Source organism: Salminus brasiliensis, chromosome 21 (genome assembly GCF_030463535.1).
Source record: "Salminus brasiliensis chromosome 21, fSalBra1.hap2, whole genome shotgun sequence".
NCBI classification, from domain to species: domain Eukaryota; kingdom Metazoa; phylum Chordata; class Actinopteri; order Characiformes; family Bryconidae; genus Salminus; species Salminus brasiliensis.
The window spans coordinates 30,256,952-30,281,874 of record NC_132898.1 but is presented as its reverse complement, the minus strand read 5'-3'; the positions used below and the strand labels follow the sequence as shown (position 1 = coordinate 30,281,874).

Sequence of the window (24,923 nt, the reverse complement as noted above, 5' to 3'; positions counted from 1 at the left end):
CCGTGCAGTGTGTTCACCAGCCAGACGACCTAAACCTGTGCCAAACAGCCTGCGGTTTGACAACTCCCCAGAGACCGCAAAAATCTAACTGAGCGAGTGGGAGAAGAGAGAAAGAGAGAGAGAGAGAACCTCAGACCCTCTCCACTTGAAGCACCCCAGTAGGTCATGGGAAGCAACCACATGGGTTAAATGGGCTGCAAGTCAAAGGCACTCAGAGACACATCAGAGACATCGGTGGAGCGCTCCTGGACATCATCACCTCGAACTAGCAAAAATGAAATCAAATCCTGCTTCTGATGTGGTTAGGATCAACTCGAGTCCTCTGGGGATCTCCACAGAGGCTGGTTGGCTTCATCTCTCAATGAGGCCGAGAACAATGTAAGCACTTGCAAATTGTTCAAACAGAGCTTTAACAAAAACAGACCTCCTAGAACAAAAGGGGCATATTAAGACCCTGTTTACACCTGATCACTTAATGTGATGTGTCTGGATCATATCTTGATAAGATTTCAGATACATGTGTTTACACTTGGTAGTTAAATGCGTCTCCAGTTAGACAGACTGAAAACCGATTGCAGTGTGGGATGAAATATGCAAATCTGCCCAATGCGTAGCGGTTATTACTGGTGTTTTGGTTGTACTGGGAGGGGTTTTGGTTGTGAAATGTGTCTTGGAGAGAGATGGGTACGTTTACACTGCTATAACTGACTCAAATTTGTCAAAGAAGTGGAGTGGTTTGAGGGATCAGATTTGAATCAGGTTTGAATGAGTCTTGGGTGTGTTTACACTAGGGATGCACCAATCCATCTTTTTCTATTCAGATACAGATACCGATACATGAACTTTGTGTACTGGCCAATACCCGATACCAGTCCGATACCATTGTTGAATTAATAAATCATATATCTCACCATGTGAAAGACTTAAGGTATCAGAATTGACTTACACATTACATTACTAACTTAAAACACGTAAAACAAACTATAAAAAATAAATACCAATATAAATGAATCCAATTTCTATTTATTTGTCACTAAAATATGAAATGAATAACTTCTGAAATAATTTCTTCTGAAATTCCAAGTCTGTGAGACTAAAGAAGAGCTAGCAGCTCTTCCCTTCTTGGTTCTCCTCATATGGAAGACAAGCTGGATTATATGTGTATCACATCTGTAAGTTACTCTGATCCTGAGTTATGAAGCCTAGAATACTGGCGGTGCGAGAATCGGTTTCCGTAAAAATGGATCAGTTCATTGGATCAGACTAATTATCCGAGATCCAGATACAATGCTCATACTCAAAATACATAACCAGGTGTAAATGGGGTCAATGGGCCAGCGTTGAGCAGGGAATGCAGTGTCAGCTTCAAGCAAAACTCTTCAAAAACATCCCAAACCTTCTCAATCCAGTGGCTATATCTTGGTCCAAAAAGCTCATGATGGTCACAATGTGCAGAGTAAGCAACTAACAAACCCATGTAAGTTGACTAGCTAGCATGACTTGATAGCTCAATAAGCTCAAATTTTCCCCTTGGATAGCCAATGAGAGTGGAATTGGCAAGATCCTGATAGATGTGGCCAAGATTCTGATCAATGTGGATAGTTTTCAGCACTTGGTCCAAATAATGCTGTGGATGGAGCGTCTAAGGCTGACCAGAGTCAGCTCAGCCAGTCCAGCCCTATGGAGTTTGGGTTCATATTATATCCTTTCTGCCTGCTTCTCGAGAGCGGGAGAGTCAGAAATAGACCTAGAGAGAGAGGGGAAGCAATTGACAAAGACCTGCTCATAAGTGCACAGGTAGGCCATCACCAATCCAAACATTCCTGTCCTCCAGCCAAGCATTAGAAATCACTGTCTATACAGTTGTGAACACATCGCGTCGGCCTGGAAGAATGTCTGCAAGAATGCACCCACCAAGCCTTAAGTCTTAATCCCGAGGAACAAAGACAGGCTGGAGCCATGGAGTGCTTCTCCTGTACTTAAAACCCTCTGCAAAAAAGAGGCTCTTATCACTGCGACTCCTCCGCAAGCACTTTTCCATGGAACGTACCAAAAACACACAGGCAGCCACACTAGACGACCCTCCAAAGGCACCAGCATGCAAGCCACAGTGCGCTAAAGAAAGAACTGCCGGCCAATGCATGAGAACAGTGGAGCGTTCGTGGCTGGCCAGCACTACCGCTGGATCTGTGGCGAGAGGGGCTAATTGTCTTGGCGGGGGTTGTTGTGCTTGGCAGCAAGAGCTGGAGCGAACAGATAAGCCTAGGCTTGTCATTCCAGTGAAGAGGGAAAGGCTGGAAGAAAGAAACTGGATAGGAAGTATTGGTTCCACTCAACTCCTACGAGTTATTTGAATTTTGGTCTTGTATGCAAACAATGCAAATAGTCACTGGCAGGGATTTTTCCCCCTCTGCTTTCTCTAAACAGCCCAAGGCCAACGTCTTTCTCACAAAACGAAGAACCGAAACCCAAGAGCTGATCCCTGTCTGACTCAAACCACATTATCCTCCTCCGTCAACCGTGCTGATCCGAAATGCTGAATTGAGTCATCATTTGGAATTGTGAGTAAACACACCCATCTTGCTTTTCTCGGCCCATTTCTTGAAGCCAGGGTCATTCATCTTGTGAGGACACGCTCAAAATGACGGCCCTAATGGAAGGTACATAGGACTGATGCCCTGAAGATCTTCCCGAGACAACAAGGCTGAATCCAGCACTGCTATGAAGGTGACCATTATTCCTCGGACCAACTTGTCTTTCCGCCAAAGAGAAGAAGAGTCACCATCGCTCGACACGTGCTTAGGCAGCAGGCCTTGTTAGCTTGGTTCTTGAGCCATTGCTCAACAGCAATTTCACCGTACATCTGGGAGTGGACTGTTTCTTAAAAAAGAGAGTGAAACATACAGATGTTCATGTAACAGGACCTTGTTTAGCTGTAGAAAAATAGCCCTTCTGCTTCTTCTGACAGAGGAAAAACAAATCGAGGGACAGAACGTTCACCAGAGCCACAAGGCTGTGGGTAAGGCATATGTGCTGTGGCCGTGAATATGACTCCGCATGGGGAATGTGTTTAAAGTGTGTATTACCAATGCGGGCTCAGCCAGGGCCCTGATGAGCGCTGCAATATGATGACGGAACAGCTGGACTCACACAGGAAAGCCACCAGGCCCTGAGGCGAGTCCATATTAAGAAAGTGCCTCAGGCTTCAGGCAGGTTTTTTTGTGCTTCTGCTTACAGTGGGTTTCATCAAGACTGAAGTTCCAGGTAAATGTGGGACTAGGAGCCACATACCCAAACGCATACTGTTACATAATCTACATAATGGCCTTTGTGGTCACAAGAAGCATTATTTTATTATAGGAAATATCCTGACGCTATTCAAAGGCATATGTAGACACCCATGTAAGCGACCTGACCATCATATTTAGCTCTTTATCTGGGTTTATCTGGGTTTCCAATGTTTTAGTTCAAGGGACCTGACCCAAGGACTTGTAACTGTCTCTGCTATCCAAAGAATTCAAGCTTTCTGCTAGATTTTCGAGGTGCATTGCTACCATGTCAAATTCTGTCCCCTATAACAGTGCTCTATCTAGTGCTCTGGATTTTCAGATGTAGAGGATAGTGAATAGTGTCAGTTATGAACACAGCTCTAGACTCCAAAAGGCACCTTAGGTCCCCCACACTTGGATGATGGGGGCAAAAAACCTACCTCTATGTGTCAAAGCATTTGTGGTAGAATCAATCAAGCCACTTGCAGGTTCTGTATGTGACATAACCAGTAAGGTCAAAAGTCAAATTTGGTCGGAAAGCTGTAAATAAGCCACCCACTCGGATGGGAACTCACCTGAAGGCCCTTGCTGACCCTGCATTAGTACAGTTCATGGCAAAGGCACACATTTGTACCCCTTAGAGCAGTGGTCCCGATCCCATGGACCCTGTGCATTTGAGTGGTGTCCTTCTCTAACAATCGACGGCCAACTCAGGAAAGGCTTGTTTATTAGATGTTAGATGGGAGTTATGGATAGAAGGTCCTGGACCTGCCTAAGGATGAGGACTGGGACAGCCTTCAACCTTGTGGTTGTCAGAGGAGGGTATGCAAGCACCATTGAGGGCCATAGGACTGCAGGACAGGGCATATGATGACTCATGAAGAGCCCTTGCCATCTTATTTTGCTCTGAAAAAAGGGTCACTTGACATGAAAGCGATGGTGGAGAAGGAAAAAAAAGGACAAAATGAGCCTTGTTGTTGCTCAGGCCTCGGGGGGTTGCTCTGAGACAAGATTAGACGTGGAAGGGAGGGATACATTCACGTGAATAAGGAAAGACGATAGTCATGAGTGACTAGTCAAAGATTGAGAGCTTCCTCTCTGTAGGTTTACAGTAACGCAGAGGGTGGTCTGTAACACACTATGGAAGCTGTAGAGAACATGCCCGTGTGTATGTAAGTCTGCGCAGGTGTGACGCATGTGTGTGCTCATGTGAAATCATCTGAAGTGTTCTGCTAGGACAGAATGTCCCAGCCGCTGAAGATGCATCAGTACTGTTAAGAGCTATAGGGGACAAACCTGGCAGCCTTCCAGCCTTCAGTTAGCATCAGCGTTACAGACAGACAGGGGTCACAGGATGTTCACCACATTTCCAGGTGAACTTTCAACCCTTTCAGTTTTGCTCATAACATCATGACTGATTCATACCTCAGGGTCCCGGCTCACTTCACCGGAGCGGTAGCGTATAGCCCAGTGTAAAGCAACCCAGGCTGCTTTGGACAGGGTTTGGGATTATCACCCTTACCTTCAGATTAAAAGGGCATTCCGGCCTAAAACTAGCATGTGGTGTGTTATCTGGCATGCTATGTAATCATTTATAGTGTAGTATTGCATCCCTTCACCTCCTTGGTTTGACAGAATTCAGGATTTTAGGAGTGATTCTTAGAAATGAGTGCCCAAAGATGAAAATGTCATTCAACTCTGTAACAATCATTCAACAAATTCAACTGAATGTGGTGGTTTTCATACTAAAATTGCTAACACACTTAACACTATTGTACAAAATGTTGTTTTCACATGAGATATTTCTGTACTAGGATTGTATTTTACAAATATTTGATAACTACGGTTTTAGCAAAATTGAAAAATTGAGGGTTGAAACTATTTTGTGGGAAAAAACTCATTTATAATGTTAACAAACCAATAAGTTCTATATTTTATAAGTTTTTAAAGGTTACTTAAATGTAATGTCAATCAGTGGAGACATGGCAAAATTATATTTGTCTAAAAACATACGTTGTCATAAAAAAAAAAAACATTTTAAACAACTTGTCCTCAAGTCTCACACTTCTTATAGTTCATCAAAAACTCTTCCTACCTTCACATAATATCATTAAAAAAGGGGTTTCCTAGTCATTTCTTAGCCAGAAACCTGGTCTAATGTGCTGCCACTATGGCCTGGGGGTCACAGGTTCAAATCCTGGTGTAGCCCTAGATGGAAAATGACTGTGGGATTATTGATCATGTGTCATCTTAGTCCCATGTCAACTGACAACAAAGTTGATTTGACATTTCTGTCGAATGTCTGTTGACATTAATCATTAGCAGCTCATATTTTTAGCCCCATCCAGTGATGCAGGGTGATGTCATCAAGAATCAGAAGGCATTTTTAAGGCAGAAAATTCATATTTTAATTGGAGATTGGAAGAAAATCTAAATTCTATCTTTTTAAATGAAGGTAAAAAATGTCCATTTTGATTTCAGGTCTCATTTTAGGCTCAGAATGAGTGAATATTATTACAATAAAAAAAACATGGTGCATTTTCATGCATTCCCAATGAAGTATGCCCTTTTCCTACGCTAGGACTTTTCCCAGTTGTTCTTTCTACAGCTTGTTTTGCCTTCCTTTGGCCAGTCGTTGTAAAGGTAGACGTCCACAAACTTTTGACGTACAGACTGAAGCGTAGAGTCTGCCAAGCTCCTGCTTTGGCTCACATATCCCATTTCCCCCTTTCTCCGCACTGCTGTTAAGACACGGTCAAGCTGTGCAGTCGTCCACTGGGTTCAGGCCAAGCCCTCCAAGTGTCTGGATCCGGAGCGAAGCAAACCGAACCCGATGCGCAGAGTATACTGAGCGTGCACTTCCTTCCTGCAGGCGAACCCATCCGTTAAGAAACACGACAGCGCTTCAGCTGTGCAGATTTTCCAGCTCCAGCTCCTGCAGGGCCTCACTCTAGAGATGCCTCGTGGAAAATTGATGGTCCTGCAGGCTATGGAATGCCTTGTGAAGCTCGTTCTGTAGCCGCAGAATGTAAGAACTGTATCCAGTCAGAACTTCTGACTTCTGACTTCTTACGTTTGTATTAATGTCAGGAACTGACTAAAATGTGGGGGAAAAAGTGTATTACACAACACCTCCTGTTCTACCCACAAAATCAGCTGTGGTGATGACCGAAAAGGTAGAATCTGTATTTTAAAGAAGTATCATCTGCTTGATTCCATCAAACACTAATCAGATATCAGCTAAAATCAGATTACACCAGGTAATTGTTACGGCCAGCAATAGCTGTGACATCCAAAGGCTAAATACCCGACCATCAGCCGTAACATTCGCCTGACTGACAAATGAAGTGAAATACAGTGGCATCTTTCAAGGAGTGGGATCTACATATTAGGCAGCGAGTGAACAGTCAGATCTTGAAGGTGATGGAGGTGCAGAAAATGCAGCCGTAAGAATCTGAGACACTCTGACAAGAACCAAACTGTGATGTTCTAGACGATAACTGGGTCAGAACATCTCCAAAGCATCAGGCAGGCCTTGTGGGTTCTGGTAGGTGACAGGGTCATAGCCACCTAAGGCTCACTGATGCAATCCATGGAGGCCCCGGCCACCTCACAACTCACAGGACTTAATGGATCTCCTGCTAACGCTAGTCTTGGTGGCAGATACCACAGCAGGACACCTTCAGAGGTCTTGTGGAGTCCATGCCTCGAAAGGTCGAAAGGTCATGCTGGTCAGCAGGCTTGGTGATGCTGTTCATGCTTGGTCATACTGGTTATGTTAGTCGACCAGGGAAGTCATGCTGGTCAACCAGCTTGGTCATACAGGCCAACCAGCATGATCAAGCTCGGTCTTACTGGTTTTCTAGTTTGGACAACTGGACAATTGATCAGCTAAACCCTCAAACAAAACCGAAAACGTACGCTATGCTAATCAAGAGCTAATCTGGACAGTCTGTTTTTTCAGAAGGGAAGCGAGTCCACACATTGGTTTGTGCAACAGTTTTCCCCTTAAACTGAACTGAAATGAAAAAATAAGAATTCAATAATTTTGTAGTCTGACCGTCCTCAAAGCCAGATGGACTATTTTGTATTATTATTTATTACTATTATATTATTGGATGGGGGCCAGTCTTTTGTAAGAACACAGATTACAGAAGAATTTCACTGCGCTTTCAACAATTTGCCACATTTAAATCAGTAAAAGTGTCCTAGAATGATGAACTGTCTTGGTTAAGTAACTGAATAATGAGAGTTTGGTACATGGAAATGACATACTGTCAAACCTCAATAAGATTTATATCCAGCATAACCAAAACAGAGCTGTAAAACAGGCCACTTCTAAAACCTCAAAACTGTTACATCACAGTCTTGAATCGTCATATTTACCCTATCACAGCAGACCTCTACTAGATATGGAAAACTAGTTATCGCTATACAAACCAGGCCTCGTCACCACTGCTTCTCCTAGGTCAGTGTCCACAGGAAGGGTGACTGAAAGCAGGTCGCTTCCCTGGCTTTTGCTTTGTCGCAAGTGCATATCCATGCTAGGCTAAAAACTAACCGCAGCACACTGGCTTTAGCATCCTCTGTGTGACAGGGTTGTGTGACAGCATCACTTTCCAGTAAGACCCGGGAAATTTTTTTTTTTTTTTTTTTTTTTTTTTTTTTTTTTGTTTGCATGGGGCTCCATATGATTCTAGTAATGTCACCGTACCCACCCCTGCCTGGTTTGGAAAATTAAACAGAAAGGCTCCGAAAACATGTAATATTGATTGATTTTTTTCCCCTTAAGTGCACACATTACTACTAATGGAACGAGTGGAGAGAAAGAGAGGTGGAGAGGGAGGGAGAGCCTCCGTCAATACCATTACACTACTCACTCACACAAACAAAGCCAACGCTCTGAGCTCAGTATTGGAAATCAAGATGAAGTGCCTCAGTAGCAGCCAGTTGGTGGACGTGCTCTCACGATCAATCACGAATGCTATTCACCAATATTGATCAACAGGAAAGACCATTTACGGTATGTTAAAGAGTAAATACACATGAGCGAGCTTTCACAGCAAGTTATCACAGCCAGATATCGCAGCATTACTGCCTACAAGGAGCTCAGTATCTTCCAATACCTCTTGACTATTGAGAGAAGCGGGCCTGAGACCGGGAGGTCGTTGGTTCTGTTCCCTGGACTAGGGGGTAGTGTGGGAGTGAAGCGTTCTTCCAAATGCTTTTTGAGTAATGAGGTGGCTACCAATCTGTGTGTGTGTTTTATGTGTGTGTGTGTGTTCACTATCATAGATGGGTTAAATGGGTTTCATTGCACTTCTAAGTAATTCTGGTCACCATGAAGGAGCGGGCAGGGTAAAATGTAGGTATTAAGGTATTAGCTAGTGGCTTAGAGACCCCTCCCTGATACCATGTTGGACTTGAAAATTCCTCACATCAAATTTTCACATTAAATTTCCAATTAACACTAATTTGAATGAAAGTTTATCTAAAAAAAAAAAAAAGGTCCAAGTATTTTGGACCGCTTCCATTAATCCACTCAGCATGGAATGCTGCAAAAGACAGCTGGAAATTTCAGACAGTCTTTACAAGAACAAAAAAATCCTGTTATGAGGTTTTTACATGACACTGACGATAAGCAAAGTATAAAACTTTTTGGCCTGTGACACAACGTGGGACAGCCCAATTCCCAAACATCCTGCAACAGTAAGCAGTATATCCAAACAGGAATCCAAGTCATAGGCATTCAGGCCAGCCGGGCCGGGATGAATGAAAATTTCCATGGGAGAAAAAAAAATTACCCATGTAATGTGACTAGGCTTGGTCTGGAGCACATCCAGCTGGCAAAACAGCCCAACATTTTTCTCATGCAAATCCATAAATCGTTCCATCTCAGTCAACCCACAACAAAGCGTTACTGCTGAGTCTGAGAAGTTCCGAGATCTTTCAGGATTGTTGCAGAAGCTTCTTTTCCACCACAGTTTGGGGACGTTAGCCCATTAGCAAGGCAAACATCGCTGGGCTGGATGTTTCAGATGCGCTCCACATGTCATCGCCTATTTAGTGTTTCGCTGATTCATTTGCGGCCAAAAAGCAACAACAAAAGAAGCGTGAGGGGCTACGCGGCTGAGGCCTGTGGACAATATGGTCGAGCCCTAAACAGCAGCATATTTCCACATGCAGCAGGACTGGAATGCTCCAGAGAAACAGTGAGAACAACTTGACAAGCAAACCCGGTCATTTTGGGTTTGGGAGCTGGAAAAGCTCTCTCAACCGAGCTGCTGATCTCCATGCACACTTTCTGTGAGACAGGTTTCTTAGTCATGGGTAATTCCGCGTCAGCTCAGCAAGGGTGTGGAAAATTATGGCTTCGGTTTCCATGAAAAAAGTGCAAGCAGAAAATTCTATTTCAGCCTTCAGAGATCACAGTTAATGCCCGGGAATTGCTTAAATTAAAGTGTTCATTGATCCAGATTTATACAGTTGAAAACAGGTTCAGGGAATGTTATAATCGACATCACAGTTGTATCTGTTAGCAGAAGAAGTCATCAGCTTTATAGTCAGACCTGAAGTCTAGGCTGACAACTCATCTGTTTGGTTTAGCTTTTGGTAATGAACGTTTCCCTCTAAATCCAGGCTGCAGGTTCATGGACACAGGGAATTGTGGCAAACTAAGATGCTGGAGCTCTCGTCCCACTGCTTGCATGTGATCACTTTACAGGTTTGTGCATGGTGAAGCGGATGGATGCCAGTGTTTTAGGGTGCGCCCGTGTCTGTGTTACCTTCTGGCTCTCTCCTTTTTATAATTAGGCTGTTATAGTCAGATCTGCCAGAATTGTCAGCCACACTCTGATAATGTCAACTACAGATGACATCAGTATTGATGGATTTTTGATATCAGACCAATATCAGCAGAAAATATCTTCAACAATGTTAATTCAACACAGTGTCATTAAAACGAAAAGCTATTTTAGTACTTACAGAGCCTTCTTGTGGAGAATCGTCATCCTGCTAAACAGGCGTGATCAAGTAAGTGTGGTACTAGCTTTACTTGTAAGTAGGGGTTATAGCGTTACTGCAGTTTGCATGCTCTATTTTTTATAGGCTATTAATCTGTTTGGATGAAGTGCTCAAAATATGGAGTCTGCATGGCTCACACACTACCCGATTCTCTCTCCAACAAAATCTGCAGACTAGAGCCAACCAGCACAGACAACTGGCGCTGGAATCGGGGTAGAAGTCATGTAGTGTAGCCCCAGCAATTAAGAACCTGTGATAAAAGCAAATAAAAAAAAATAATACTTGAAGCACAGTTTTAACTTTTGCATGACTGCACAAATTAAATGAGTAGAAATAGTAGAAAAATACTAATGCTAATTGGCTGAAAAGGTGATGAAACTAGAATTCTGAATACATTACAAAGTTTTCAGAAGCAGGCCAGGCTTCTCTATTATAATCACCTGCCAAATCCCAATAAGGCCTCAGAAAATGGGAACAGGACATGGGATCTTCAGACTGTCTGTGTGTGATTTACACAAAACAATGATTAATGTAAACTCTTTGAGTCATGGCAGTTTGGTCGACTGTCACACTGAGCAAACTGCTCCAGATGGCCAATGCACTTCAGTCCAGCTTTTGGAGAATGAGTCACGGCTCTACTGTATACATTTCCACGAGCATTTCAGAGCGAACCCCATGATTCACGCCCGGCTCCACAGAGATCCAGCATAGGGTGACCCAGATTTAAAGCGTGTTAGAGGTCACAAATGCAACTGAGCAGAAGCAATTACCACACATGACATGACTGACCACACAGGATTTCGGGCCACAAGTGCAAAACTGCCAAACAGCCTAGACAAAACAAACCGCTCTGTTATCGCCGGAGCCGTCCTGAATAGCTGATGGAAAAAAAGCCAAAAAAAAAAAAAACTAGGCTGCCAGATTCTGTTGGACTGCTCCAGCAGGCCATTCAGGAACTATGTCTTCCTGGAGTTTTGAGAAGCAGATGCTTCACTGAGCTACATTCCCAGCGTGAGCAGTGTAGGCTGCTGTGCTCGATTACACGCTATCACTTCTGTGTTTTTATCATCAGGCTGTGATGATAAAGAAAGTAGCCCTCGGTTTCAAATGGAGTTCACCACAGTGGGATTGGGTTTTGTTCTCTTAGCAGGGAAACACCTTGTGGGGCAAGAGGTAGTAATGTAAAGCAACGATAAAAATAGGTAACCAAAAATGACCATATAAGCTCTCCTTTAAACCTTATTTTTTGACGTATTGACATAATTTGAATCTGGCCATTGTTCTTGATATTGTATCATGAGTTCATGATGGATGGGCCAACAGAAATGCTCCAAAAGGACTAAAAATAAATTAAATTAAATCAAATATTTTAGCAGTGACTTCCATTGAATGAAGGTTTTTTCCTTCGCCTGTAAAGTTGCCATATTGAAGATGAGAGGTTTTTGCATGACAGCGACAATGTGCTAATAGTAAAACACCTAACCAACCGGCATTATCATCGCAACTAATAAAATGATGTATTTTATAACACAAGTTCGATGTGGTTTCTTTTTCCTGATTATATATTTCACTATTTGTCAAAGGAATTTTTTTGTATAATTTACTGGTTGCTCTAAATATTTGAGCAAAATACCACAAAATAACAAAAAATATGATGAGACCCTTCAAAACTATCTCCCATAAAGCAAAAAGTTAGGGAGAAATGTCCTGTGTTGGGTTCTTGGCGTGACTAACTAGGATAACTACAATAGCCGTTGACACGCTGTCCCCTAAGAAGAAAGTTGTCCTCAGTGGCATCCAGCGTTGCACTGGTTGGCTCTCTTAGCTCATTAGCTCGTCTGAAGCCTAGAGCCCCACATTAATGTTGGTATTGCCCATTTTTTGGCATTGTTTTTTTAAATCTTCCCCTGAATTCGGTCATCCAATTATCCGCTCATTGATTACACTCAATTACACTATATAGACAAAAGTATTGGGACACCTTCATTATTTGTTCTGAAATCAAGGGTATTAAAAAAGAGCTGATTTACAGGCTTTTTCACTAGATTGCAGAACATTTCTGAGCTTTAGAGAGTCCTATTCTACTGGCAGTACTTCTCTGCAGGGACTAGTGAGTGTGTGTGCATTTGCACATCTGTGTCAGCAATGGGTGCAACTTAAAAGTGGTTGAATACATTCATTAGAAGGGGTGTCCACAAACATTTGGACATGTAATGTATCTAATTAAGCCAGAGTGCATACCATTATTTACCATTAGTCACCACACATTATTAGCATCCGGCTAATGGTCTACCATCATGAGAAGGCATGTGCTAGCATGTTTTTGATGGCATTTCAGCGTCAATCGGGCCAAATCTTGTGAGGTACTGGAGCATTTGAGTGATTAAAGCATGATAGCCAACTTTTATTATTGTAAGTGAAGTATGGCTACCAATATCGGAAAGGAGAGAGTGGAATTGTGCCATTTCTAATCTCAAAGGAGCCTAAGACCCACACCGCCAAGGCCATTATAAACATTATGGACAAGGCTGCCATACTGAACACCACTTCCTGGGATTAATATAGATAAGGTTCTTATGGTATGGAATATGTGTGCACTTATATTCCCAGAGGTCTTTAATATAACTCCCATAACTTTAATATGAAACCTCAATATGAGGTTATGACCTCATCCCAGAACACAATCTTCCATAAAGACATTATCTCTACAGAGTGATGCAATTTTTGAGTCACTCTTCTCAGTTATGATCAGTTCCCATTCACTAGCAAGGATTGGAACACATGAACCCGACCCCCGACAATAGGGCCAGTGCTTGGAAGGTTGAAATATTGAATAAAAGAAAAGGCCTCAAGTCTAAAATATATTTTTTCTGCTTTTAAGGTGGAATTGTGCTTAAGTAGCACTGAATTTTAAGGTGGAACTTCTTTTAAGGTAGTACTGAGTTTACACTGACACTGAAATTAAGGTGGAACTTGACAATAGCATCCACCGTCAGCCAGCAACACCAGAGAAACCACCACAACAGCAACCCAGCAGGCGGTGGGAACCATTTAAGCTACGCAACCATTCCACGTTTCCTTCAGGAAATGCACTTTTCTGTTAGTAGCTCATTAACAGTAGATTCTGGTACACCTGCAACATTAACAGAGATTGCAGCTGATCATATTGGGCATTTTTCAGCAGCTTCTCACATGACGCAGCCAATCAGATTTTAGAAACGCAGCTACCGCATTTACAAAAGATCCTCTATGGACAAAAGTACTGGGACACCTGCAAAATCAAGGCTATTAAAAAGAGTTTATCCTGCTTTTGTTGGGAGTAACTGTCAAGGCTTGCTGCTTTGCTTTGAGGATTTGATTGCATTTCGTGACAAGAGCATTAGTGAGGTGAGGATGTTGGATGATGATCTTCACCCCACCTCATCCCCAACTCCTCAACTCATCCCAAAAGTACTGGATGGAGCACCATCACCATCATTCCAGAGAGCACATTTCTTCCACTGCTCCACAGCTTAACGCTGGGGGGCTTTAAACCCCTCTAGACCACACCTGGCATTAGGCAAAGTGCCAGTGGTTCATGTTAATCTGCTAGACGACCTGTTTGTGTGTGAATGCATTCATTAGAAGGGGTGTCCACAAACATTTGGACATTAAGTGTACGTCATCTGTTTCTAATGTCAGCCTATATAATAAAAATCTTTTATAATAACGTCTCTAAAGCGCTTCAGTTCAAGCCCAGGCATTAAAGCCGCTAGTCATGACGTGTTGTCCAAAACTGCACTGGAGGCAACAATGGGCCTCTTTATGAGACAGATATGGTCAAACGATAAAGAACGGATGAGCTCATTCAACAGAAGTGCGTATTATGAGTCAGTGAATTCACCTGACGAGCAGTTATAAAAAAAAACATTCCTCTGGCATTGTGCTGAGAGAGGATAAACAGACGCCAAGCCCACACGGAGACAATCCACACTTTCATTCTCTCGGAAGCATCCGAGAAGACATGTCGGGATTACCTTGTTAAAACAGCGCTTATCGCTCCGATGCAAGACAGTGACTTCACGGCCTTGCTATTCCGGTTTGGCTCTGCTGGTTCCAGGGTGAACAGGAAAGACACAGCATGCATTGTTTAGGTAAAGCTATGAGATTTGTGTGACATGGCAGGTTGCAGTGAAAGACTCAGGGATGGACGTTAAGTATTAAGGTCTTACCAGAGATATTGGTGCTTCCTGAATTATTTTCCAGACCATGCTGTTGGACGGACTTCTCAAGATAGACCTCCACTGGAAGAGACTGTGACCAAACGCTGAGCTTTTCCTGAGATTAACTTAAGGCTTATGCACAGATGTCTGGATTCCTCTTAGAACCCACCCTTGTGCTGAGACGTCCTCCTGACTGTGCTGGATCATGAACACTGTGGTTTGTTCTGATATCTTTGCCCTGACTGTGATTGGTTCAAATCGCTGCATAGTTTGTTCGGAGACCTCTGACCTAACTGTGATTAGTTCTAATCGTTTTGTCCTGAGACCTCCCCTTGACTGTAATTGGTCGTGATCACTGCATTGTTTAATCTGAGACCTTGTCTTCACTGTGATTGGTCGAGTTCACGTTGATAGAAGACCTCTGGCCTGACTGTGATAGGTTCTAATCACATAGTTTGTTCTGAGACCGATTGGTCCTAATCACCATCTCATTTTCTTTTAGATCTGGTCCTGGATCCTGATCACCGTAGTTTGCTCTGAGATCTCTGCCATGTCCGTGATTGGTTCAAATCCCCTCACTTGTTCTAAGACTTCCCTTGATTGTAATTGGTTTTGGTCACGTCTTTGTACCTTGTTGATCTGAGACCTCTGCCATGACTGTGAGTGGTTCTGATCCCCTCCTTTATTCTGAGACCTCTGTCTTGACTGTGATTGGTTCTAATCACTTTATTGGTTCTGAGACCTTCTCTTGACTGTGAGTGGTTCTGATCCCCTCCTTTATTCTGAGACCTCTGTCTTGACTGTGATTGGTTCTAATCACTTTATTGGTTCTGAGACCTTCTCTTGACTGTGACTGGTCCTGATCACTGTGTTGTTTGTTCTGAGGCCTCTGTTCTGTCTGTGATTGGTTCTAATCACTTTATTGGTTCTGAGACCTTCTTTCAACTGTGACTGGTCCTGATCACTGTGTTGTTTGTTCTGAGGCCTCTTTTCTGTCTGTGATTGGTTCTAATTCCCTCCATTATTTGGAGACTCCCTCCTACCTGCAACTGGTTCCGAACACTGCACGTTTTGTCCTGAAACCTCTGTCCTGACTGTGATTGGTTCTAATTACCTTGTTTGTTCTTAGACCTCCCCTTGGCTGCGATTGGTTCTGATCACTGCTCACTGGTCTCTGTTTTGTTCCGAGACCTCTGACCTAACTGTAATTAGTTCTAATCACTTTTTCCTGAGACCTCCCTTTGTTTTTAATTGGTTGTGATCACTGCATTATTTTTTTATGAGACCTTGTCTTTACTGTGATTGGTTGAGATCACATTGATAAAAGACCCCTGGCCTGACTGTGATTACCTTGTTTGTTCTAAGACCTCCCCTTGGCTGCGATTGGTTCTGATCACTGCATTGTTCGTTCCGAGACCTCTGCCCTGACTGTGATTGGTTCTAATCACCTTGTTTGTTTTTTTGACTACAACTGGTCCTGATCACTGTGTTGACTGTTCTGAGGCCTCTGTTTTGTCTGTGACTGGTTCTTATCCCTTCCATTATTTTGATACTTCCTCCTAACTGCAACTGGTTCCGACCACCGCATGTTTGGTTCTGAGACCTCTGTCCTGACTGTGATTGGTTCTAATTACCTTGTTTGTTCTCGTTCTAATCGGTCCTAATCACTGTGTTAGTTGTCCTGAGACCTTTGCCCTGGCAGGAGGAGGTTCTAATAACCTTGTCCTGAGACCTCCTCTTGACTGCGATTGATTTTGATCACTGCATTGGTTGTTCCAAGACCTTTGCCCTGACTGTGATAGACAGTCTGTTCGAAGTAAGTATCAGAACCTATTTACATCAGATCAGCCAATGCAGTTGTTCTGAGTGAAGAGTAGCGACAGAGTCCATATAGTGTTTGATAGCTCCGGCATCCTGAGAAGATGCATTTCAGTAGAGTCATCAATACTGCAACGACTAATCCCAGGAGTGAATAAACGCTCCAGACTCAAGTGCTGAGAACATAAACACCACTATTTCATACCAACTCTGAAGCAGCCTCGACACATTATGAGCAGAGCAACATCTCAATTTCTCATGCCGCTTTGAAGTTCTCAAAGGGTCTGCCAGCCTGCCGACATGAAAAAGGGTGCCCTGGTGTTCACAGCAGGGGTCGGAAGCCATGGTGCCCCAGTCTTCATGGAGAGAAGGAAATAAGTAAAGTTCAGAGTCTTCGAGTCGAGTTTGTTTAGGGCTTTTTTGTTAATTGCTTGGGTGGGGATGACGAGTGGACTGGATGAACATTGGAATACTGGAATACTAACCTCAGCTAAAACTCAGCACTACCTTTTCAGACACCCCTACAAAACAGTGGAACCCCAAAGTAGTGCATATATAGTGAACAGGGCAAAGTTTCGGACATAGCTTACGTGCGTAACGCACTTACGCTAAGGCCTCCCCCTACTGTCTGAAAGTGGAATCCGCACTTTGAGCCAACTCTCAAAAAGGACAAACTTTTATGCATGTCTTGACTTTTAAGAGATAGAGAGCCTTCGCTGAAAGGTAGAGACGCATGTGGGCTGAGGTGGTCGAATAGTATTACAGGATTTTACACAGATATGACTGTGATTTTCTTGCAGTTCTAGGGTGTTGTCCTGTCCACTTCACCAAAGTTACATAGTGCAGGTAGCAGCGTGCTGAGTGATAGAGATTAGAGCTATTCTTTTTATTACAGGTCGGTGGAGGCACTGAAAGACATTACACTAGGCCTGCAATTCTAAAAATTCTGCCAAATTATTGAATTAATATTTTTTTAGGGCCTCTGTCAGTCACAGACCCTTAGAATCATCCTACCTTTACCTCCCCTCATTCGGTGCCCCCGAGTGGATCATCGCAATGATTCTGAAAAGGTAAAAAAAGCTACATAGTGCTGCTTAAAGTGTTGTTTTTCTGCTTTTCTACACAATGCCATTCAACATGCAAACTAACTAAACCATCAATGCCAATATCATTCCAAGATCCCTTGTGCATCCTTAAAGAATATGGCACATATTGCCTGAGTTAAGACATAGGAGCAGTCTCTGTGGAAATAATACAGCAAGACATTCAAGATTCCACTAATATCTCACTCCGTCCACCTACATAAAGAAGTGGGACTTGTCATCCTTTTTCTACAGATTCCACTTGTGCATGAGTGTGAATCAGCATGGGTAGGCGAATCACCGGTTAGCCATCACTTAATGAAGACGCATACACCCATACACACATAGACATGCACACACAGTGAGGCAGGCATCCACCTCCCGACCTAAAAAGCCTGTTGCCATGGCTGCCACTGATGAGATATCTCCTGCAGAAGGTAGTTTGTCGCTTTTTACTGGCAGCTGGTCATTTATTCATCTTCTGAAAAGGTCAGCAAGGAGAGAAGATCACATGCTGGTAGGAAGTAATTGACGAAGGTTCTGTGGAGGCTGCATATGAAGTGCTTTTGGTCAAATAAAGGTTCCTATGGATACATACAGCCCATGCAGCTGTCCAGAATGAAGCCTAGCACTACACTGTTTGATAGCTCTGGCATTAAAGCTGGGCAATATGATGATACTCACTGTTATTGTGATCAACTGCAGCACAACATGCTTTTCTGAGAATATCGTGGGTATCATTAGTACTTCTTGAGTACTGACCAACTGCATGGGTCATCACAAAGGGAGTAGAATTAGTCCCGCTTGTGCCAGGGTCACACTACGCGATTTGTACCCTGATTTTAGTCCTGATTCTCAGTCCCAATGATTGGCTCTAGTCTGCAGGTTTAATTCGACAGTCTGTGAGGGGCGCAGACTGTGATTTCTGGCCTCCTGATCATGTTTCAGACCAGTCTGAGCATATCTACGTATGTCCTACCACTAAAATAGGAGTCTCTAAAGCAGATAAACATGAACCTATTGGCACCATGCCTATAAAGACCCCCAGAATTGAGTTGTGGAGCAGTTGAACTGCGTTCTCTGGAATGATGGATGATGGTGCTCCATCCAGTGATGCTCACAGCAATGCTCCTCCAAAATCTACTAGAAAGCCTCTTTCTTTCCTGGGCAGTAGAGACAGTTACTCCAATAAATGCAGGATCATTTTTTTTTGAATACCCTTGATTTCAGAGGAAACAATTATAGTAGTATTTGTCCCAATACTTTTGTCCATATAGTCATGGGTCATTTGGGTCACAGCGGCTGAGCATTTGATATTATAAATCCACAGGTCGGGCACACCGTCAACACCGACCATATATTCCTTGCGAGCATTCCAGCACCCTAATTAAGGAAGAGCCTCCATTAGAAACACATGTTGCGTCCGTCTCGAGGTCGTGACCTCCCATATCTGTGCATTTCCCTCTGGCGTGGGCAGCCGAGGTAAAGGAAAGTGTCAGCTTCCTGTTACCACGGCAACCAAATAGAAAATACACAGTCATCAGTGCCGGTTGGTGAAAGCACAGCGCGAGGACAAAGCACGCTTTTGCCTTGTGGCGACCGGAGGAGCCTGTTTCGCTGGGTGTGCTTCCAGTCCATCTGCTCCCAGAGCCACGTCAATCTTACCAATTGAAAGGCAGCTATAGTCTGTACTGGAAGCAAGAGATTTAGTGATGAATATCTGCTCTGGACACCATTGAAATGCAGACGTCCTCAGCAGAATGGACCAGCGTGTGTGAAAATGCATAGAAGGTGGGGTGCCCGAGGTTCAGGTTGCATGTCTTTGAGCGTGCTTCACAACACTAGTTTGTCTGCTTTTGTTCGAGGAGAGGCTGCCGTAGGTCGTGGGTCGAGGCTGAATAGGACCAATTTGCGACAAGAATGTACTTGTGTGAAAGAGAGAGAGAGAGTAATGAAAGGACGTCGTTCCAGTAGAACGGTCTATCTTTGTCATACACTGGTGTCCATTGACAATACATTGATAAAACCCAAGTGCTTTATTCACTGGCAGTCACTTTGAAGGCTGTGTGCCAGTACAGAGAGGTTACCAGAGGTTACTCAGGCATGTTGCACCTCAGAACATTGGGAATTCTGACATTTCACAACTTGGACTGTACTCCAAAAATATGATGAATATGTATTATTTAATGCCTTAGTTTATGGCAGAGGGATACATGCAGGTTGCTGTTAGGAAAATAGTCGCCATATGAGGGGTGGGGTTAGGTTTCTGTGAGCCTTCTAAGAGCCTGTGACTGACAGGGCCCGTAAAAAATGTCTAGACCATTATCACACCTCTACGTTCATTAGTGTAGTAGCATAAATAGCATTATTGTAAACAATGGCTGAGGCTACTTACTACTCTTTCCTAAATACACCCATAATTTACCAAAGTTTCCACCCCATCCAGTTTAATGTACAACTCCAGCTGAGAAACTCCACCCATCTTGCGTCATTTTTATCAAGGCGACCAATAAAACGAGAGTTAAACTGAAGTGGTGTGAACCCTCAGCTCCTTCTCTGCTCCTCTAAACTTCCTAGCAGATCAGACTCTGATGCACTCCACCGTCTGATCAGCGGGCGGCAGCAGACGTGCAGGGTCACGGACCTCCAGACACGTTAACTGACCTCCTGTTGGCTGTGCCGAAGCCCAATGAAGATTTTGAAGGGGGTGCAGACGGACATGACGACGCAGAGACTGTGATAAAGGTCTGTTAATTGTGTACTTTGGCAGAGTTGTGGGGTTTGGAATTCCTGGCAGACAGCAAAGACAGCAAAGTCTGCTTCACCCATCAACAAAACCTGCACAGACCCAGAACCTGAATGAATCTGAATGACAACATAACATGCCCCATCTCGTTCAAGACTTATTAAGATTCCTTTCAGTTGCATCGAATACAACAGGAAGCCAATAAGAACAACAGACAGTCCTGATTTCCTGATTTCTGGCATGTATAATCTCCCCAGCTCCACCCAAGCGAGCCTTTTCCTCATACAGCTCCCCAGTTCAGACATGCAGGTAGAGACAGGCAGGGGTTTATACACCTCAAGCAGTTCAGCAGGTGACAAGCAGTGTGTGGGAAGGTCTTACTAGAGCATTCCTTCTCATGGCCCAATTCCGCAGCATTACGCAACAGCCACAGGAGCCTATCTGTCCATCAGTGAGCTCACAGAGCTCAAGGGCTTTGGGTATTCATGAAGCTACCTCATGTGAAACTGAACACACAGGGTATCAGCGTTATACGATGTATGAAAAAGTAGATGCTTCTTCATGCCTTTTTAATGCACCATGCATTTTTTCGGTTAGTCAGACTGAAATCTGATTGCTGTGTGTTACAGAATATGCAGATTTGCTGGTAGCATGGCAATTTTTACTGGTGTTTGAGGTTTTTACAGGATTTTGGTTGTCAGATATGTCCTAGAGAAAGATGGATGTCATTACACTGCCATAATGTGGCTGAAATGCATCTCAGACCTCCTCCTGGATGCGTTTGAGTGATCGGATTTGCATCGGATTTAAGTGCATCTTGGGTGCGTTTATACTTGCGTTTTTATATGGCTTGGCCAAGGCCACATAAATGTTGACATAAAATGTATGACATGCATGGCTCCCTTTTTTTTTTTTTTAGAGATGTCCAGATCCAGTCTTCTTGTCCCCCAATCTGATCCGAGTACCTCATGAGTAACGATCCAGCTCCAGCTCCAGTCTTTATGTTTAAATAATTAATAAATAACTCACACTTTTAGGACTCAATGTGTGCATAGTGTGTGTATATGTAGTGGGACACACTCTGCACGGCCAGTTGTGCTCTCTCAGACTCCGGCCGCTGATGGCAAAGCAGCATTGCTTGGAATTCGAACTCGCGACTAGTTAGTCAAATATAAACCTTATAAATCTGATGGCGCATTTTTTTGGTGCAAACTCAGGATTGTGAAGGCAGGTACAGGCCTTTTCCTTTTACTGTAGAAAGTATAGCCATTTTACTGCTCATGGGCCAAATCTGCAGATCTTTGCGACTCCAACTGAAAATATGTGGTAATCTGCCTTAATCTGCTGTATTCTGCAGAGCCTATCTAATATTGTAATACTCATTAGCCTCTGTGACACGAGCGTGAACTCAGATGTCAGGGTATAATCCAGATGGTTCAAAGAGAGAGGGGCAGTGCGAATGGCTGCGAGAGGTAAAACTGTAAGAGTTAGAGGGAGGAGAGGAAGCATGTGAGTGAATATTCCTCTTCATGATGCTTCCTGTGAACTAAGTGGTAGCAGACAAACAGGTAACGCTGGCAAGAGGCTATGTCTGGCCTTTGACACACCACTTTGTAGAGATGGTCTATGTGTGTGTGGTCTCTAAATGCAAAAATAAATGCCAAATTAAACTAATACCAAAGGATGAGGGATGTTTCTTTCTTTACAACCCAAAGGATATGGACTTATCGGTTGATGTCAATGAAACATCTCAACCATGCGAGTTGTGGCTCCACAGACACAGTTATAATTCACCTTGATGCCACAGCAGCAATTCCCTGACAGTGTTTTTACCTCATAAAGTTGCCAAGTGGCCGTTTAGAGCAGTTCGGCCTCCAGTCCCTGGTTTATGTTAGCTTTTTTTATGCATCAGAAGAACGAAGCGTGCTGGAGCTTAGCCCAGAATATGCAACCTCCCCATGGAGAGTCCCATCTACATGTCCCCCCGCCTGCCTGGCCTTCAAAGGGTCTTCTGGCTGGGAGACCCTGCTGCAGGGGTAGGAGGTCAGGCCTCCGAACATCACTCATCACCCGTGAGACACAAGCGGACGCCCCGATGTCCAGCAGTGTTATGCAGCCAAGTCTAAATGCCCTTGAGTTAGGGCGAATAAATCATACCTACATCAACAAACTGAACACAGGCTGCACTGGGCCGCCTCATGTGTGACCCACACATGGACTGGACTGAAAAAAGGAAAGGAAATACATCCATGTGGCCTCCATTTCCTTGCATAAGGAAAGATGCAAGATCTTTAACCCTTTAAACTGCAGGGCTATTGTTCGGTTATTAATCTTGAGGCTTTTTATTTGGCAACTACTATGACATGAATATGTAAGTTGGAAGTGTGAATTCAGCATCGGCGCCTCAGCATTGTGTCCAAATTAGGAATTCCAGGTCTACAGTTCCCTTTTCAATGGGAAAAATGAACGCCATTCTCTAAATTGCCACTGATGCTTAATGCTGGGGGGCTTCATACCTCTCTAGCCCATGCCTGGCATTAGACAGCATGGTGCCAACAGGTTCATGTTTATCTGCTCTAGAGAGTCCTAGTCTATTGGCAGTACTTCTCTACAAGGACTAGACAAGCTGTGTGAGTGTGTGTGCATTTGCACATCTGTGTCAGCAATGGGTGCAACTTAAAGTAGCTGAACGCATTCATTAGAAGAGGTGTCCACAAACATTTGGACATATAGTGTATATGGCTGTTAAGGCTCTAGGTGTTTACCTTCTAAATAAGCTAGTCTTGCCCTTGTGGCCGCAAAAAGCAGGCGTCACACCTAGACCCCGGAAAGCCTTCCTCACCTCAGGGTGTGGTCCGCACTAGCAGGAGGCATCGGTGACCTTGTAAATCAGAGGATCCAGTAATGTTTGGGAGGGCAATTCTCAGAAATACTCCATTCATTTTCCCATAGATAAAAATGGCCTAGACCCAGAGATGTCTAGTTTAGCTAAATGTGACACAGCAAGCAGCACATACATCTGCACCTCTGTGAGCATATTCAGGCTATCAGTTGCCTTCGGGTTAGGAAACTGATCCAGGAGAAACGTCCCACCATATTAGTAAGGATATCAAAGTCAACCACAGTCCCCAGACCAGACCTCTCACTCTCAAAGCTTTGGTAAAATAAAAAGGCCAGTGGTGCACAGGAAATATGAGCCCTGTAGTTATTAGATTTAAATGAGGTTCAAGTATGATCTCACCTTAGGACCCCCACAGTGGTGTAAAGGAGTCACGAGAGAGAAGCCCATAATTGGAACCATGCTTTTAGTGGCTCTGTTATGAAGACATGCATGCTGTTGACCCATAACTTGGTGATATGTGATGCCATATTTTTAAGCACATTTTTAAGCAAATATGAACTCCCTGAGAGAAGGAGACAACACGACCATCTGAACTACATCCCTGTAACATCTCGCCACTTTTGTCCATGAGGGACTTTTTCAATATTTTTTTTATTTATTACAATAGCGTTAATTTACAATTTGCATAATAAATGCAATATAATAGTCTCATAGTGTCATTACGTCCTCACGTGCTATGCTAGCTAACACTGATAACTTCGATAACCTCCGAGCAACAAGCAACGCCCCCCTGCACGTTATTCCATTCATTTCCCACCCGTATTCAGCAAAGCCCGCCCTCCCCGCGCTACGATTGGCTGGCGGACCATCCTCTCAAACAACTCCGACAGCTGATTGCGTGTCAGTGTGTTCTACTAGCCAATCACAGCACAGAGAGGGCGGGCTTTCCGAAATACGGGCGGAAAAACAAGCAACGCCACACGCACTGCTTTAGCGAGACAGGACCCAGCTTGACGACGGGGGCTTCGAGCATGTGTCCTTCGATTAACGGGGTTCTGTTCAATTTTAAGCTTTATCACACCTCTCAAATCTGAACTACACATATTATACTTAATTTGATTGCATAGTAAACACTCGTATGTGTTCGCTTTTCAAGGCTAGCTGGATAATTATTGTCAATAAGGATCCCCTAAAAGTGAGCGTTCAACTGGTTTCCTTAAAGGAGCACACCGAGGTTTAATGTTTGGATATAGCTAGTTAAGTGTAACTCGGTAAAATAATTAAAAAATTAAATTAAAAAATAAATGCAGATGTATTAAAGCAAAAAAAAAAAAAAAAAAAAAAAAACAACAGAAAAAACTGTACAATTTAAGGAAATATTAGCACAAAATCTGCACTAAGCAATATGAATGTTATTCTAATACACACTAAAACTAACTCAGCAGCGGTTTAGTTTAGTGGACGATCCCCAGGCTCTTCTTACCTGAAACGGGGGGAATCTTTGATGCATTCCTCAAAATCCACCGTCATTTTGGCTGTTTAATCCGTCTCCAGTCAGAAATCTGAAAAAATCATTTCATAGGTTGCTGTCCGTTAGACCGTCCTGTAAAGCTGTGATCCAGCGGGTCCTGAGCTCCTCTAGCCCACTGGAGCAGTGACACTGTGACACGCTCCGCTCACTCACTCACTCCCCCAGCTTCAGTTTCATCACCGGCGGCCGCGCCGCTCTGCTAAGGGACCGTCCACAAAGTTCACGCAAACGTTAGGGATCATAAACGAAAAATACTTGACTTTAACCTAAAGTAATGATTAGATAATTATTAATATATATATATATATATATATATATATATATATATATATATATATATATATATATATATATATAGAGAGAGAGAGAGAGAGAGGGATTTCATTGTGTCCGAATATGTAATATGTTTT

The 24,923-nt window shown here is 43.4% G+C and overlaps 1 protein-coding gene across 6 annotated transcripts in view; it reads right to left on the bottom strand.

Annotated features, from left to right (window-relative positions):
• The window catches only part of acap3b (ArfGAP with coiled-coil, ankyrin repeat and PH domains 3b), a 93,099-nt gene extending 68,424 nt beyond the window's left edge, over nt 1–24,675 (bottom strand). For 4 of the 6 annotated variants that reach the window (XM_072666474.1, XM_072666471.1, XM_072666469.1 and 1 more), the window contains exon 1: nt 24,466–24,675. In XM_072666474.1, the coding sequence (XP_072522575.1) occupies nt 24,466–24,512 (47 nt within the window). In that variant the 5' untranslated portion in view covers nt 24,513–24,675. The remainder of the gene's footprint in view (nt 1–24,465) is intronic. The other 2 variants (XM_072666472.1, XM_072666473.1) reach the window with 1 other exon arrangement.
• Between the last annotated feature and the right edge of the window lie 248 nt (nt 24,676–24,923).